The 13,439-nt window shown below is 45.0% G+C and overlaps 1 protein-coding gene across 4 annotated transcripts in view; it reads right to left on the bottom strand.

Moving 5' to 3' along the window:
• The window catches only part of PPARA (peroxisome proliferator activated receptor alpha), a 38,555-nt gene that overhangs the window by 9,442 nt on the left and 15,674 nt on the right, over positions 1–13,439 (bottom strand). For 3 of the 4 annotated variants that reach the window (XM_082280719.1, XM_082280720.1, XM_082280721.1), the window contains 3 exons: positions 3,699–3,943; positions 1,685–1,845; positions 186–324 (listed from right to left, as the gene is read on the bottom strand). In XM_082280719.1, the coding sequence (XP_082136845.1) occupies positions 186–324; positions 1,685–1,845; positions 3,699–3,906 (508 nt within the window). In that variant the 5' untranslated portion in view covers positions 3,907–3,943. Of the gene's footprint in view, positions 1–185; positions 325–1,684; positions 1,846–3,698; positions 3,944–6,330; positions 6,457–13,439 lie in introns of all 4 variants that reach the window. The other variant, XM_082280722.1, reaches the window with a different exon arrangement.

The raw sequence follows: 13,439 nt of genomic DNA, 5'->3' as shown, positions 1-13,439 counted from the left end.
CGCATCTGGCAGCTCTGTATCAACCACATGAACTCATCAGGGAAACTGGTGTCCCCTGCAGCGATCTATTTCTGTAAAAAACCTGAGGTACAATTCATGTGTATGAGTAAAAACACTATCCAAGTGCCTGCCTCCAGCAGCAGACTCTGGGTAGGAACAAACAAATTAAGGGCACTCTTACCTACCATTATGTGACATTCCAACTGAAAGGCACTTTTGGAAACGACAGTATTGGCACTTATTACGATTTTTTTTCTGAATTTTGCAGTTGCGATCACATTTATCATAGATGAGTTTTAAACGAATTGTTCTTCTAAAAAAGCCCTACAAAAAGTTGGAAAAAAACAATATGTAATGTTAATGAATGTTGACTACTAAGCTTCAATCATACAGGTAATTTTTTTTTCTTTTACTGTTTATTGATGTCACTAGCAGAACAATACACAAAGTATAACCTGTCCAGAAGTACAAATCCATGCACTGATGTGTCCGAGGGCATGCATAGAATGGAGAACACAAAAGGAGGAAATAGCTCTCAACCCTCTTCCTTGGAAGAGAGCCAAGAACCTAAAGAACCTGAGCAGACTTGTGCTTAAGGATGAAGCAAAGCAATCATATATTGCTTTTGTATGCATTCCCTCAGCACCTCTGTTAGAAGTACCCCTCATCTTTCATCCAGTGTAAATCACACATGCAGAATTAACCCATCCTTCCTTCACCCGCCAGATGTGAGGGGTATGAGAACACAGCAGGGTCTGCAGAAGAGCCAAGGACACAACGCTGAGCATTGCAGAACAGCCTCTACCTCAACTGCTCTTTCCATGATGTCTCCAGTCTGCAATGCAAGGTTGGTCACACACTGCCCAACCACACGGTCAGCAAACCCAGAGCCATTGCAACATTTTGTGTCGCATCACAGAGCAACATGTCATTTAGGCTGTGGGACACACCTGGCTAGGAACTGGTTCCCCATCTCTAATAGGTATTCTGCATTGTTCCATAGGATTTACATTCAAATGATCATACTGACATGGTGCATGGAAGACAAATGTACTCAAAGACCATTATTTCTCTCCTGTTACCTTCTAATACAGAAAAAAGATGGAAATCTAAAACATTCGAGAGAAAAGAAAAGAATCTTATACTTCATGGATCATATCATCCCAAAAATTATGCATTACTGATAAGAGTAATTTGCTCCAGAGACATACCCTGGCCCAAAACTACCAGAGGTACAATACTAAGGGATTCAGGCAGCACGTGGTGGAGGTGAGAAATTCGGGATTTGTTACTGTTGTAACAGCAATGTGGCATACTCCTCCCAGCCAAACTCCCAACACAAATAAAACACTAGTGGAGCAAGAAGGCTTTGATTTTTTTTTTTTTTTTTTTTTAGTCACAGTTTAGTGTGTTGCTTTAGTATTTCACTAACAACATCCAGAAAAGCAGCATTAAAATTATCATTGTGAATTGCTCCTGCTTGATGAAGGTCTGGTATTGAGTTATGGTATGTAAGGACGACTTATTTCAGAAAAAAGACCACAGATAGGTTTATTATTTAAATAATTGCAATGGCTAGAACTATAGTAATTAAACATTTATGTACCAAATGTTTATCTTCAGATATTACACCATAAATAAAGCAACATGATTTAGGTTCTTAAGAAGAAAATTATGACTGTACCTTACAACCTTCACAAGCATGTACTCCGTAATGGTAGCCTGAGGCTTTATCCCCACAAATTCTACATTCAATGTTTAATGTTCCACTGGGTGAATCATCTATGCTACCTGGAGCTGTGGCAAAATTAATGGATGAAGGACTGGATGCTGGTGAAAGGGTGTCTGAAAAAAAAGAAACACTTCATAAATACTAAATTATCAAGATTGATACAATTTCTATACTAAAACCACACAAAAAATTTTATTCTAAAAAAGAATCTTGAGTTAATAGTCCTTAAGTGAACTAACAATTAGACCATAAGTCTTTGAAAAATAATTCATATTTCCAGTGCAAACACACACAAAATACAGGGTGTACCTTGCTAATTTTGATGAGACATAGGATGTGAAGAAGGAAAAGGCCTTACTTAAGTGACTCTGGCAACAAGAACTAGATGTGTGACAATAGACCCAATAAAAACACACCACACCAATGTTCTTTGCAGAAGGGTCGTGAACAGCTCATCTTGGCTCTCCATCTCTTGGTGCTGCAGGGATGAGCAGGGGATCTCTTGTTGCAGTACCACATGAAACACATTCCTACCTCACACAGATTCACTTCAGATACACATAAGGACCCCTGACCTTTGAAAAGCTACTCATAATTTTAAATGACAATCTAAACTGAGGCCTGAAAAGCAGATGGACGAGTCCTGCACATCAGTAGAAGGGCTGAACAGGTGTTAAAAGGAAGGTAACACAAATGCCTGCTTCTAAAATAGTCTAGCTCAGATATTTTGTGGGTTTTTTATAATGGGCAAAGCATTTCTGAATTGTACAATGAAATAAACTCGCCAGATGTGCCACCAGCTGATGAACACATTACAAAACTAACACATTCCAACCTTAATTATTTCAATTAATATTTCTACCTCGTTTGAGGAAAACATTTTCTGAGGCCAGGATTTCTTTTATCTTCCATCTTGCAACTTGCACCACCAGACTTCAGCAAATTAATGGGTGTGTTATTTTAACAGACAGATTAAGAAACACTCATGAATGTAGGTCAGCAAGTATTATGTTGGAAAAAACCTTGGCACAGAACTCAGAGTCTGCATTGCCAGCGCTGCCAAGCCCACAGGCATCAGAATCATCAAGAACAGCCTAAACCCCAGGATTTTATGAAAGTGTGATTTCATTTTACTTGCCTTATGGAATTTGAGCCTTTTAAGTTTACACTTTGCATGTTCTCTAACCACAAAACCAGTATGTTTTGCAATGAGCACTGAATACTCCATGAGAAGGTGACAGTAGAAGCTGATCTAAATTATTGTAGGCCTTGTACACACCTGCACTCAAATAATTGTAAAACCTCCTGCCTCTGAAGGACCACGTTATAAACAAATATGCACATAAAGCACGTCATAACCTCTCCAGTACAAGGCAGCTCTTTGATGAGAAGGTCTGCAACCAAAAGGGAACAAGTCACAGTTCCAGAAACATTCCTATGGTCAATAGTGCCAGGAGGCAGCTCTTCCCATTTCCTTCAAAACCCACACTGTTCATTTCAACTGCCTCCAGTTCTATTATTCCAAGGTGAAAAAGGGATCACAGGCTGGGAATTGATTTAAAGTAAGAACCCCCAAAACAAAACATATGCAAGCCAACAAAAAGTTAATAGGTTAATAGTAAACTACTTCAAACAGCTCTACTGCTAAAAGACTTGCAAACACCCAGATTCAATACGAAAACATTACTGAGATCACCAGTGTCCCACACCATTGCAATGATTCCCATTCTGATCTCCCAAACAAAGCCTCTGACTTAAGCCTATGTAACTTTACATTACAGTCATTCTTCAGTGACATTTATTTAATGTATTAAATTTAGCCTTAAGTAGTTTAAAACCATGCCATAATCAGCTTATATATTTCTAGTGTGACTTCATCATAAACAATAAATATTGCATTAAAGAAGTTTTTCATTTCTACCATTCTATTTATAAAAGAAAGTTTTATGTTAAACCAAACTCTTACCTGTTATAACTGAGCCATCAGATCCTGGGCCATTTCCCAGTGACTGGAATTCTGTTAAACTTAAAGCTCCAGAACTATCATCACCTAGAGACTGGGACAGGTCTTGAATGTTCTCCATATCCCGTAGGAACTCTCCAGATAAAGGGCTGTCTATATCCTCCTCCTCCAAGGGAGTAAGGGGATAGAGCTGGTTTTCAGTATCCACCATTTTGATCAAGTAGAGCAGTCACTTAAACTTCTTTTTACTGGAATAAAGAATAATTCTTTTAAAAATCAGATATTTAAAAAAAATACTTGAACCAGTTGCAGCACACTGAATACAGGATTTCTAATCCAAAGGTAAAATATTATACAACATTCTGTTGCTCTGGAAGCTTTATGCAACATGAATCATCAAAAGCACAGGGTGAGGAAAACTCCCAAAAAGACTTCAAGATGAGTGAAAGTTATGACAAGATCAATCTGTAGATTGTTGTTTTCTCTCCATTGCTTAGATAAGTGTTTCTACAGAAGGCATTATCCACTTCCCAACTAAACTTATAACAAACATCAATATGCTACTCACTCGAGTAGGAAAAATAAATGAGATGCTGTCACTTATACTAACTTGCCATCTCATTCTACAAAAGCCATTGGCATAGATCTATTTGCCCAATTTATTTGGAACAGGATAGTTTTAACTAAAAAAGGAAAAGAAGTTCTACATCACATAGTCTCCTACATATTCTTGCTTGCTGCACTAAGCATGGGAATTGATGCATGATTTCCAACACCGGTTTCAGACAACAGGTACATTACTGTATTGACTGTGCTGGTGGGTGAGAGCTAGACATGCAGCATGGGTAAGCCCAGTAACACCTGGAACTAACTGTGCTGTTTGCCCTTAGTTACCTGTCCACGTCCCTGACATAACCAGAACATACTCAAACTCAGAAATGAGAAATCCCTTTTATGTATCTGTGAAAACAAATTCCTATCCCTGCGATGTACCTATTTTATGATGGGGGAAAAGTGTAAAGAAACCTCCAGGAATCTGAAGGAGACTACCAAATTTGTCTCCCTAAGGAGCCATCAGGAAAAAGAAGAGAGGAATGGCAGAGCGTATGATTGGCACCGCTCCTCCAGTTGCTCTCCATGAAGTTCTCCTGCATTAAACCAGTTGTTCACAGCCCACAAACGTTGTATTTCCTCTGCAGACACTCAGCAGAGCTATCCTGGCGAGGCTCCAGTAGGCACTGGGCTTCTTCTACCCAGTGTTCCCTACTGAATCATATACATCTCTCCAAGTATCACTTCTTCATCCAGCACAAGTATTTTTCAAAGATTAAGTGAACACTGAAGTCCACCTTCAACCAAAATAGGCATTATCTGACAGGAAAGCAAAGGAAAGGCTTGCGAGCTGACCTCCGAACATGGCAACAGCTGCCTGGTATGGCCCAAATCGCACCACACTTTTCCACATTTACAATCCATATGTAAAATTCAGCAGCTTTTTTTAGCTAAATTTCTGCAAAAACAACCTAATAGTTAGTGAAACATAAATGGAGTGCTTCTTGTTTTAACTATTAAATTACATACCCTTTTGTACTTTCAAACACTACAAGTAAATTACAGCTGCTTAATCATTAGAGTTCTTGTCAATGATTAACTGGTACTTCAGCAAGCATGGAGACAACACAACAATTTCTGAAGACTGTCAAAATATACTAACATTCACAATACTCATAATTAATTTTTTTTATAAGCACAGAAAATCTTTAAGTAACATGGCTATTATTTATGCAGTAAACTGCCTTCTGGCTTCCCTGTGTTCTGTGCATGTTTATGCATGCATGTTTCACGTGCATATGCTTTCACTGGCAGGTTTCACATAATATGCATTGATCCTTGCTTGAATGAAAAAAGGCTTCTAAAATAAAAAGGGTAATGAGTATGAAGATCATTTAATATTCACAGAGAGTATTTTGCTTTACAAAAAGCCCTGTACATGTTCCAACAGTGGATGTAGTAGCTGCAGCATGATGATTCCACTCAAAGACCTGTGTCTTCTAAGTATTTACAAAAATTGTGCCACAAAAACATTTGCAGAGGATTTTCTCAGTTTCCCATACAGTACTTTAGTCTCCATAACCCCTTTCCTACCCCCAAGTACCAACACACACAAACTGAAAACAGGAGAATAGAACACAGAAAAATAAGGACGCAATTTCATGTAATTATGGTTTTAAGGTTAAACAGGTTTTACTCATTCCCATCCTGTTACCTCTGAAATACGTCTCTTTTCACAAGGAGTCCTTTCCTACCATCTCACTGTGAATACCCACTGAGTAACTTACCTATAAACCTGAAACCGGTCCCAAAGAAATCAGTCAGATTATTAAAGAAAAATACTTCAACATGCAGCTATCAGTTATTTGCTCCATTTTTGGAAAGGAATGGAGGGATACTAAACCTCCAGCCCTTCCACATTTAATACTTGCCACACCAGGGATAATCCCTGTAAGGAAACAGGTTTCTGAGATGCAAAAATCTCTGGGAAGCAGTAACAAAGTCTGAACTTACTGCATAAACAAATTGATCGTGTAAAGGGCTTGCTTGCAAATACCAGGGTTAAAGTTGAAACAATCATTACCTCGAGGTCATTTTGAGAATGCTGGGGCTGAAAACAGCACATGTAAAACTCGTGATTGAAGTTTTAGAATACTTCAGTGGATAGGAAGAGCCTTGAGTATGTAAGCTGCAGAATAGTTCCAACATCCTGATTCAACACAAAAAAAGAACGGGAAATAAGATTTGGTACCTAAAGTGTGACACTCAGACTCTGCCTGGGAAAGGATGCTTATTTTCTCCTCTATCACGTGACAATTGATTCAGTTTTCATAGTTTGTAACCTTACATACTAGCACTATTCTAAATTTTTAAAAGCATTAAGAACAAGAGAGAGAACAATTTCTATGCACATGATGAACAATTTTCATAAGCCACTCCTTCATCAAGACTGCCAGTTCCACACCTCCTCTCCAAAAAAATACACTGCTGGGTTTTAGGAGTTCTGGATTTTTTTTCTGTTAAAGGAATTTCCCCCATATGTGTTGCTAGGGGGACAAATTACTGGGTACTTAAGAAAAACAAAAGAGCTAGCCATAGGGGGAGGGGTGCATCTGGCTACTCTTTTGTTTCACCTGGGTGTGTGGGCACTCAGTTCCTGGCGTTTGGATGGAGAGGGAGGCTGCTTTCTTGGGCTGCTTTTCCTTCTGCCAGAGAAACCCCGAGATCCCAAGCCCACCTTCCCTGCCCCACTGGGAGCCAGGCTGTGGCTGCCCTGCCCCCGCTGTTGCTTTGAGCCTTCGCTGCATTGTATCCCTGCTTGCCCTGCCTGCCCAGACCTCCGGCGGGTTCCCACCACAGCTCCGCAGTTTGGATACATCTCGTCTGCCACCCAGGATTTGTGCTCATCCCTGCTGTTCCAGCCTACTGTTCCTGAGAGTCCGGCCGGACACCGGGATCGGCTGCCCAGGGGTTTGTGAAGCCTTTGTTCCATCTCTTCCCGGGATCCCAGGCCGCCATTGCCGCGTGCTCCCCGAGCTCGCTCCGGAGCGCCCCCTGCAGCCGCGGGGGAACCATCGCACCTGCCCTGCTCACCGGGAGCCGCCAGCGCCCCTGCCGGCTGCGAGCGGAACTGCACCCGAGGGGAAAGGGCCCGACAGCCGAGAAGGGATGGACTGGGTTTGTGATTGTTTGCTGTTACTGCCATGGTTATTGTTGTTGTTTGACTGGTTATATATATAATAGTAAAGAACTGTTATTCCTATTTCCCACATCTTTGCCTAAAAGCCCCTTAATTTCAAAATTATAATAACTCGGAGGGAAGGGGGGTTGCATCTGCCATTCCAAGGGAGGCTTCTGCCTTCTTAGCAGACACCTGTCTTTCAAACCAAGACAGATCTTGGCGCCCAATGTGGGGCCTGAGGGCATTAAGAGAAAGGGATGAAAAAGGAATAACAACTCCTGGATAACTTAATTTTGTGTTCTGAATATAGGAACCTTATTAGGCAGCACTATGTGGTCTAGTTTACCCTGGTTTGTGTGGCAGGTGGTCATGGCTATATACTTCCCCTTTGCAGCTCCTTACTTAAACATGGGTCCTCTGACTAAGGCTACCATTGCTGTTATCCAGTTTGCACTATGGGTCAAGAAGATGAAGAATTCATGGGCTTTTAACTTCCTCCAGAATGCAGGCATGTGGATAAAGGGCTATCACACACTGAGTGCATGTTTTTGGGGTTATGTTAAAAATGGTACCTTCTGTGAGGAAATGACACCAGGGGAAGTTTTCTCCCAACCCCTCAACCAGTTCTTTGGGCCCACCCCACCAATTTTTGAAGGGTTTAGATTTCCTCTGGGTACCAAGCAACTGGTGCTGGTAGGCCTACTCTATTTAGCACTCAGGGATAAGTTGAGATTGGTTTGGATAACTACCCAGACACCAGCCCCAGAGACTAGAGATCCTACCCCAGAGCCTGATCCTGCCCCAGAACCTGAGACAGCCCCAGACACAAGAGGTCACAGCCTGATACTGCCCAACAGCCGACCTCAGAAATGGACTACCCCAACTGGGTGGGGGTACTGGTGAAGGGGATGCAAGAGATGTGCCAGGAGATACACCAAGTGCTAAGGGAATACACCTCCTCAGCTAGTGAAAAACCCTCTCCCTGCCCCAAAGAGGGTGAGTTCAATGGTGCAGCAGTGGAACCCACGGATGTTACAACCGTCCAGGTTTCAGCCGAACCACAAGGACAACCACAGCCAGCAGCAGTCGCCCCTGTGCAAAGGAGGAAGTATAAGACCAAATCAGTACACCCAGTTAATGATGATGGGGAACCAGGGCCCTCACAACCAGCAGGAGAGTCAGAGCCGGAAATCATCACTGAGTCCCTGTCGTACGACAGTCTCCGTGCTATGCGAAAAGACATTGTGCGAAGGGGGCGTGAGCTGCTTCAGGTTTGGGACCTTATGGGCACAGGTGTGTGGATAGTGGTGAGGCAAGGTATCTGGGATCATTGACCCAGCACCCAGGTGTGGACCAAATATTTGTGAGGGAGCCAGGGCCCCTTTCTCTCTGGGAGTGGGTCTTAATGAGTGTGAGAGAAAGGTTTGTTCACAAAGAGAGAATGCAGGAGTACCATCACAGAATGCAGTGGAAGACACTCGAGGAAGGGATCCAGCAGCTAAGAGAGGTGGCAGTATTAGAGGTACTCTTTGGGAGGGATGGACAGCATGATAATGACCCTGATAAGGTCAGGTGCACAGGACAGATGATGTGGAACCTGGCAAGGCTAGGGCCACTGCAACACACCACCTTCATTGCAACGATTGATGCTGACAATAACCGAGAAACAGTGGGGTCTTTTGCCAACAGGCTCAGGAATTATGACAGTATGGTCAATGGCCCGCTGAAAGCTCATGTCTCTGCTGTGGTCAAGGACCTCAAAGAGGAGATGAAGGAGATGAAGAAGGAAATGAGGGAGGAGATGAGGGAGGAGATGAGGAAGATCAGTGTGGCACCAGTGCGAGTCACAGGCCCCCAAGTCAGAGCCCGTCGTCCCCCAGCTAGAGAGAGAGGGTACACCCCACGAGCTGAGCTGTGGTTTTTCCTGTGTGAGCATGGGGAAGACATGAGAAGGTGGGATGGGAAACCCACCTCTGTCCTGGCAGCGCGGGTGCATGAACTCAAGGAGGGAGGCACTAACCAAGGGGGTTCCGCTAAGGTGAAGGTAGCCTCAACCTCCCGTGACCAAGCTGCCAGGTATTACAAAAGGGAGGATGATATGTCAGATCCCCTTGAAGGTACCTCGAGCATGTACGCCCAGGGAAAGAATGATAACCAGGGCTAGAGGGGCCCTGCCTCTAGCCAGGAAGAGGCACGGGAGAAACGGGTTTTCTGGACGGTGTGGATTCGACGGCCTGGCACATCAGAGCCACAAAAATATGATGCTGTCGCGGGTTCGGTTTGTAACCGGGCGGAAACACCAATTTAGTGTAGTGGTTTGGTTTAAAATACTCATTACTGTTTATCTTCTGTGAGATAAGAATTAGGAGAAATGCAAAGCAGGCACCAAACTTGAAAGAATATAAAGAAGTTTATTAACAGACCTAAAAGAGGAAAAAAAAAAAAATTATACCACCTTCAGAACTCTCCTCCTCCCCCCACCTTCCTCCCTTCTCCCACTGACAATGTAAAAAGACAGCCCTTAAGATGTTCAGTCTGTTTACCATTTCCATAATAACCTTGTTTAGTCCATTTAGAAAGAGAAGTCTCTTCTTGCTCATGCTATGAAAACATTATCACAATGAGACAGCTGCCCACTTCCAAATATTGTTCAGCCCATTTAGGAAGAGGAGTCTCTCTGCTCACATGTGAGTCCCTTCCCCCGACTTGCAGCTTTTCCCACAACTGCTTTCGAGGGTCCACTCTTGAAGTTTTTCGGGGTACAATTTTTAAGGTTGAGCCGTTCAGAAACAAAAACAGAGGCCCTTCTCCTTCCCTGGGAGCAAAGGGTCTTCATCATCTTCATCTTTAGGACTATCTCTGGGAGCATCTCTAGGGACTGAGGTTTTCTCCTTTCCCGTTTGGAGCAAAGTCCTCATCTGGTTCATCTCTCCCTGTCCAAACTTCTCATGAAATTACAGCTGCTTCAGCATCTGCCTATCTCAGTGCAGGTGCTTTTGCTTACGAGTTGAACACTCCATCCCCCATATCTTCATGGAATTACAATGGGATACTCTGATATATCATAGCTTCACAACAGAATTTCAGCTTTAAGTATCTCCTCTCTCTCTTCCCTCAGGTTTTCAGCTCTTCACAGCAATAAAAGGGTTAATCTCACCTCAGCCTTGCAGCTTTGCAGCTGGAATGTTGAATTTTTCTTATCGAAGTGGAGAGGGGGGAGAGCCAAGCCGCTCCGGCTGCCCACGGCAAGGCAGTGGGGGGGGTTCCACGGCTGGAACAGGTCCATCGACTCCAGGATGGCCGTGGCCCGGCCCGGCCTGGCCCGAGCAGGGCCTGACCGGGCCCGCTGGCCCCCACACAGGGCCTGCAGCCACCTGTCCCAGCACCGGAAATGAGAGAGAGCTTGGAGGGGGAGTTTGTCTGTTCTTAAGTGTGGATCACAGAGGTGGTCACAACTTTAAGTGGCTTAGAGAATTGTCCATATTCAAACTGGCCAGCTGATAGGCTCTATCAGTTCCCAGAGGAAACTGTAAGCACCCCTTAGCAAGGACGTCCCTTCCGGGACTATGCTTGCTAACCTATGACAGATGCGTTGGTTGATACTGGGGCACAGTGTACTTTAATGCCATCGGGACATGTGGGGGCAGAACCTGTATCCATTGTTGGGGTGACCGGGGGATGACAGCAGTTGACCCTTTTGGAAGCTGAGGTGAGCCTGACTGGGAAGGAGTGGCAAAAACATCCGATTGTGACTGGCCCAGAGGCCCCGTGTATTCTGGGCATAGACTTCCTCTGGAATGGCTATTACAAAGACCCGAAAGGGCTCAGGTGGGCATTTGGGATTGCTGCTGTGGAGGCAGAGGGCATTAGGCAATTGAACACCCTGCCTGGACTATCAGAGAATCCTTCTGCAGTTGGGCTCCTGAAAGTGGAAGAGCAACAAGTGCCAATTGCCACCTTGACAGTGCACCACCGGCAGTATCGGACAAATTGGGATGCTGTGATCCCCATCCACAGGATGATCTGTGAGCTGGAGAGACAAGGGGTGGTCAGCAAGACCCACTCACCCTTCAACAGCCCTATCTGGCCTGTGCGCAAGTCTGAAGGGGAATGGAGATTGACTGTGGACTATCGTGGCTTGAATGAAGTGACTCCACCATTGAGCGCTGCTGTGCTGGACATGTTGGAGCTCCAGTACGAGCTGGAGTCCAAAGCAGCGAAGTGGTACACCACTAATGTACAACACTACTACACTGCTAATGCATTTTTCTCCATTCCTCTGGCAGCAGAGTGCAGGCCTCAGTTTGCCTTCACATGGAGGGGCGTGCAGTACACCTGGAACCGACTGCCCCAGGGGTGGAAGCACAGTCCCACCATCTGCCATGGACTGATCCAGGCTGCACTGGAAGAGGGTGAGGCCCCAGAACATCTGCAGTACACTGATGACATCATTGTGTGGGGGAACACAGCATTGGAGGTATTTGGGAAAGGAGAAAAGATCATCCAGATTCTCCTGGAAGCTGGTTTCGCCATCAAGAAGAGCAAAGTCAAGGGACCTGTCCGAGAGATCCAGTTCCTGGGAGTAAAGTGGCAAGATAGACGATGTCAGATTCCCACTGAGGTCATCAATAAGATCACAGCAATGTCTCCACCGACCAACAAGAAGGAAACACAAGCTTTCCTAGGCGCCATAGGTTTCTGGAGGATGCACATTCCCGAGTACAGCCAGATCGTGAGTCCTCTCTACCTGGTTACCCGCAAGAAGAACGATTTCCACTGGGGCCCTGAACAGCAGCAAGCCTTCGCCCAGATCAAGCAGGAAATTGCTCATGCGGTAGCCCTTGGCCCAGTCAGGACAGGACCAGAGGTGAAGAACGTGCTCTACTCTGCAGCCGGGAACAATGGTCTGTCCTGGAGCCTCTGGCAGAAGGTGCCTGGTGAGACTCGGGGCCGACCACTGGGATTCTGGAGCCGAAGCTACAGAGGGTCCAAAGCCAACTACACTCCCACAGAGAAAGAAATCTTGGCAGCTTATGAAGGAGTCCAAGCTGCCTCAGAAGTAATCAGCACAGAGGCACAACTCCTCCTGGCAGCCAGACGACAGGTGCTGGGGTGGATGTTCAAAAGAAAGGTTCCTTCTAAGCATCATGCCACCAATGTTACTTAGAGCAAATAGATTGCCCTCATCATGCAGCGCGCCCGAATTGGAAACCCAGGTCGCCCTGGGATCTTGGAAATAATTACGAACTGGCCAGAAGGCAAGACTTTTGGGTTATCTTCTGAAGAAGAAGAAGAGCAAGTGACATGTGCCAAGGAAGCCCCACCATATAACGAGCTACCAGAGAGTGAAGGACAATATGCCCTCTTCACTGATGGTTCCTGCCGAATTGTAGGTGCTAGCCAGAAATGAAAAGCCGCTGTATGGAGCCCCACACAAGTTGCACAGGCTACTGAAGGAGAAGGTAGATTGAGCCAATTTGCTGAACTCAAAGCTGTCCAATTAGCTCTGGACATAGCTGAAAGAGAGAAGTGGCCAAAGCTCTACCTCTACACTGATTCATGGATGGTAGCCAATGCTCTGTGGGGTTGGCTAGAAAGGTGGAATAAGGCAAACTGGCAGTGTAGAAGAAAACCAATCTGGGCTGCTGAGGAGTGGAAAGGCATTGCCACTCAGGTAGAGAAGCTATCCGTGAAGGTCCGTCATGTAGATGCTCACGTCCCCAAGAGCCGGGCTAACGAAGAACATCGTAACAACAAACAGGTAGATCAGGCTGCGAAAATAGAGGTGTCCCAGATAGACTTTGATTGGAAACATAAAGGAGAGTTGTTTCTAGCTTGATGAGCCGATGATGCCTCAGGCCATCAGGGCAGAGATGCCACCTATAAGTAGGCATGAGATCGAGGGGTGGATCTAACCATGGACAGTATCTCCCAGGTCATCCATGATTGTGAGACACGCGCTGCGATCAAGCAGGCCAAGCGGGTGAAGCCCCTGTGGTATGGTGGGCGAT

The sequence above is a fragment of the Coloeus monedula genome (assembly GCF_965178545.1).
Source record: "Coloeus monedula genome assembly, chromosome: 4".
NCBI lineage: Eukaryota > Metazoa > Chordata > Aves > Passeriformes > Corvidae > Coloeus > Coloeus monedula.
This window is presented reverse-complemented; position numbering and strand designations above follow the sequence as displayed.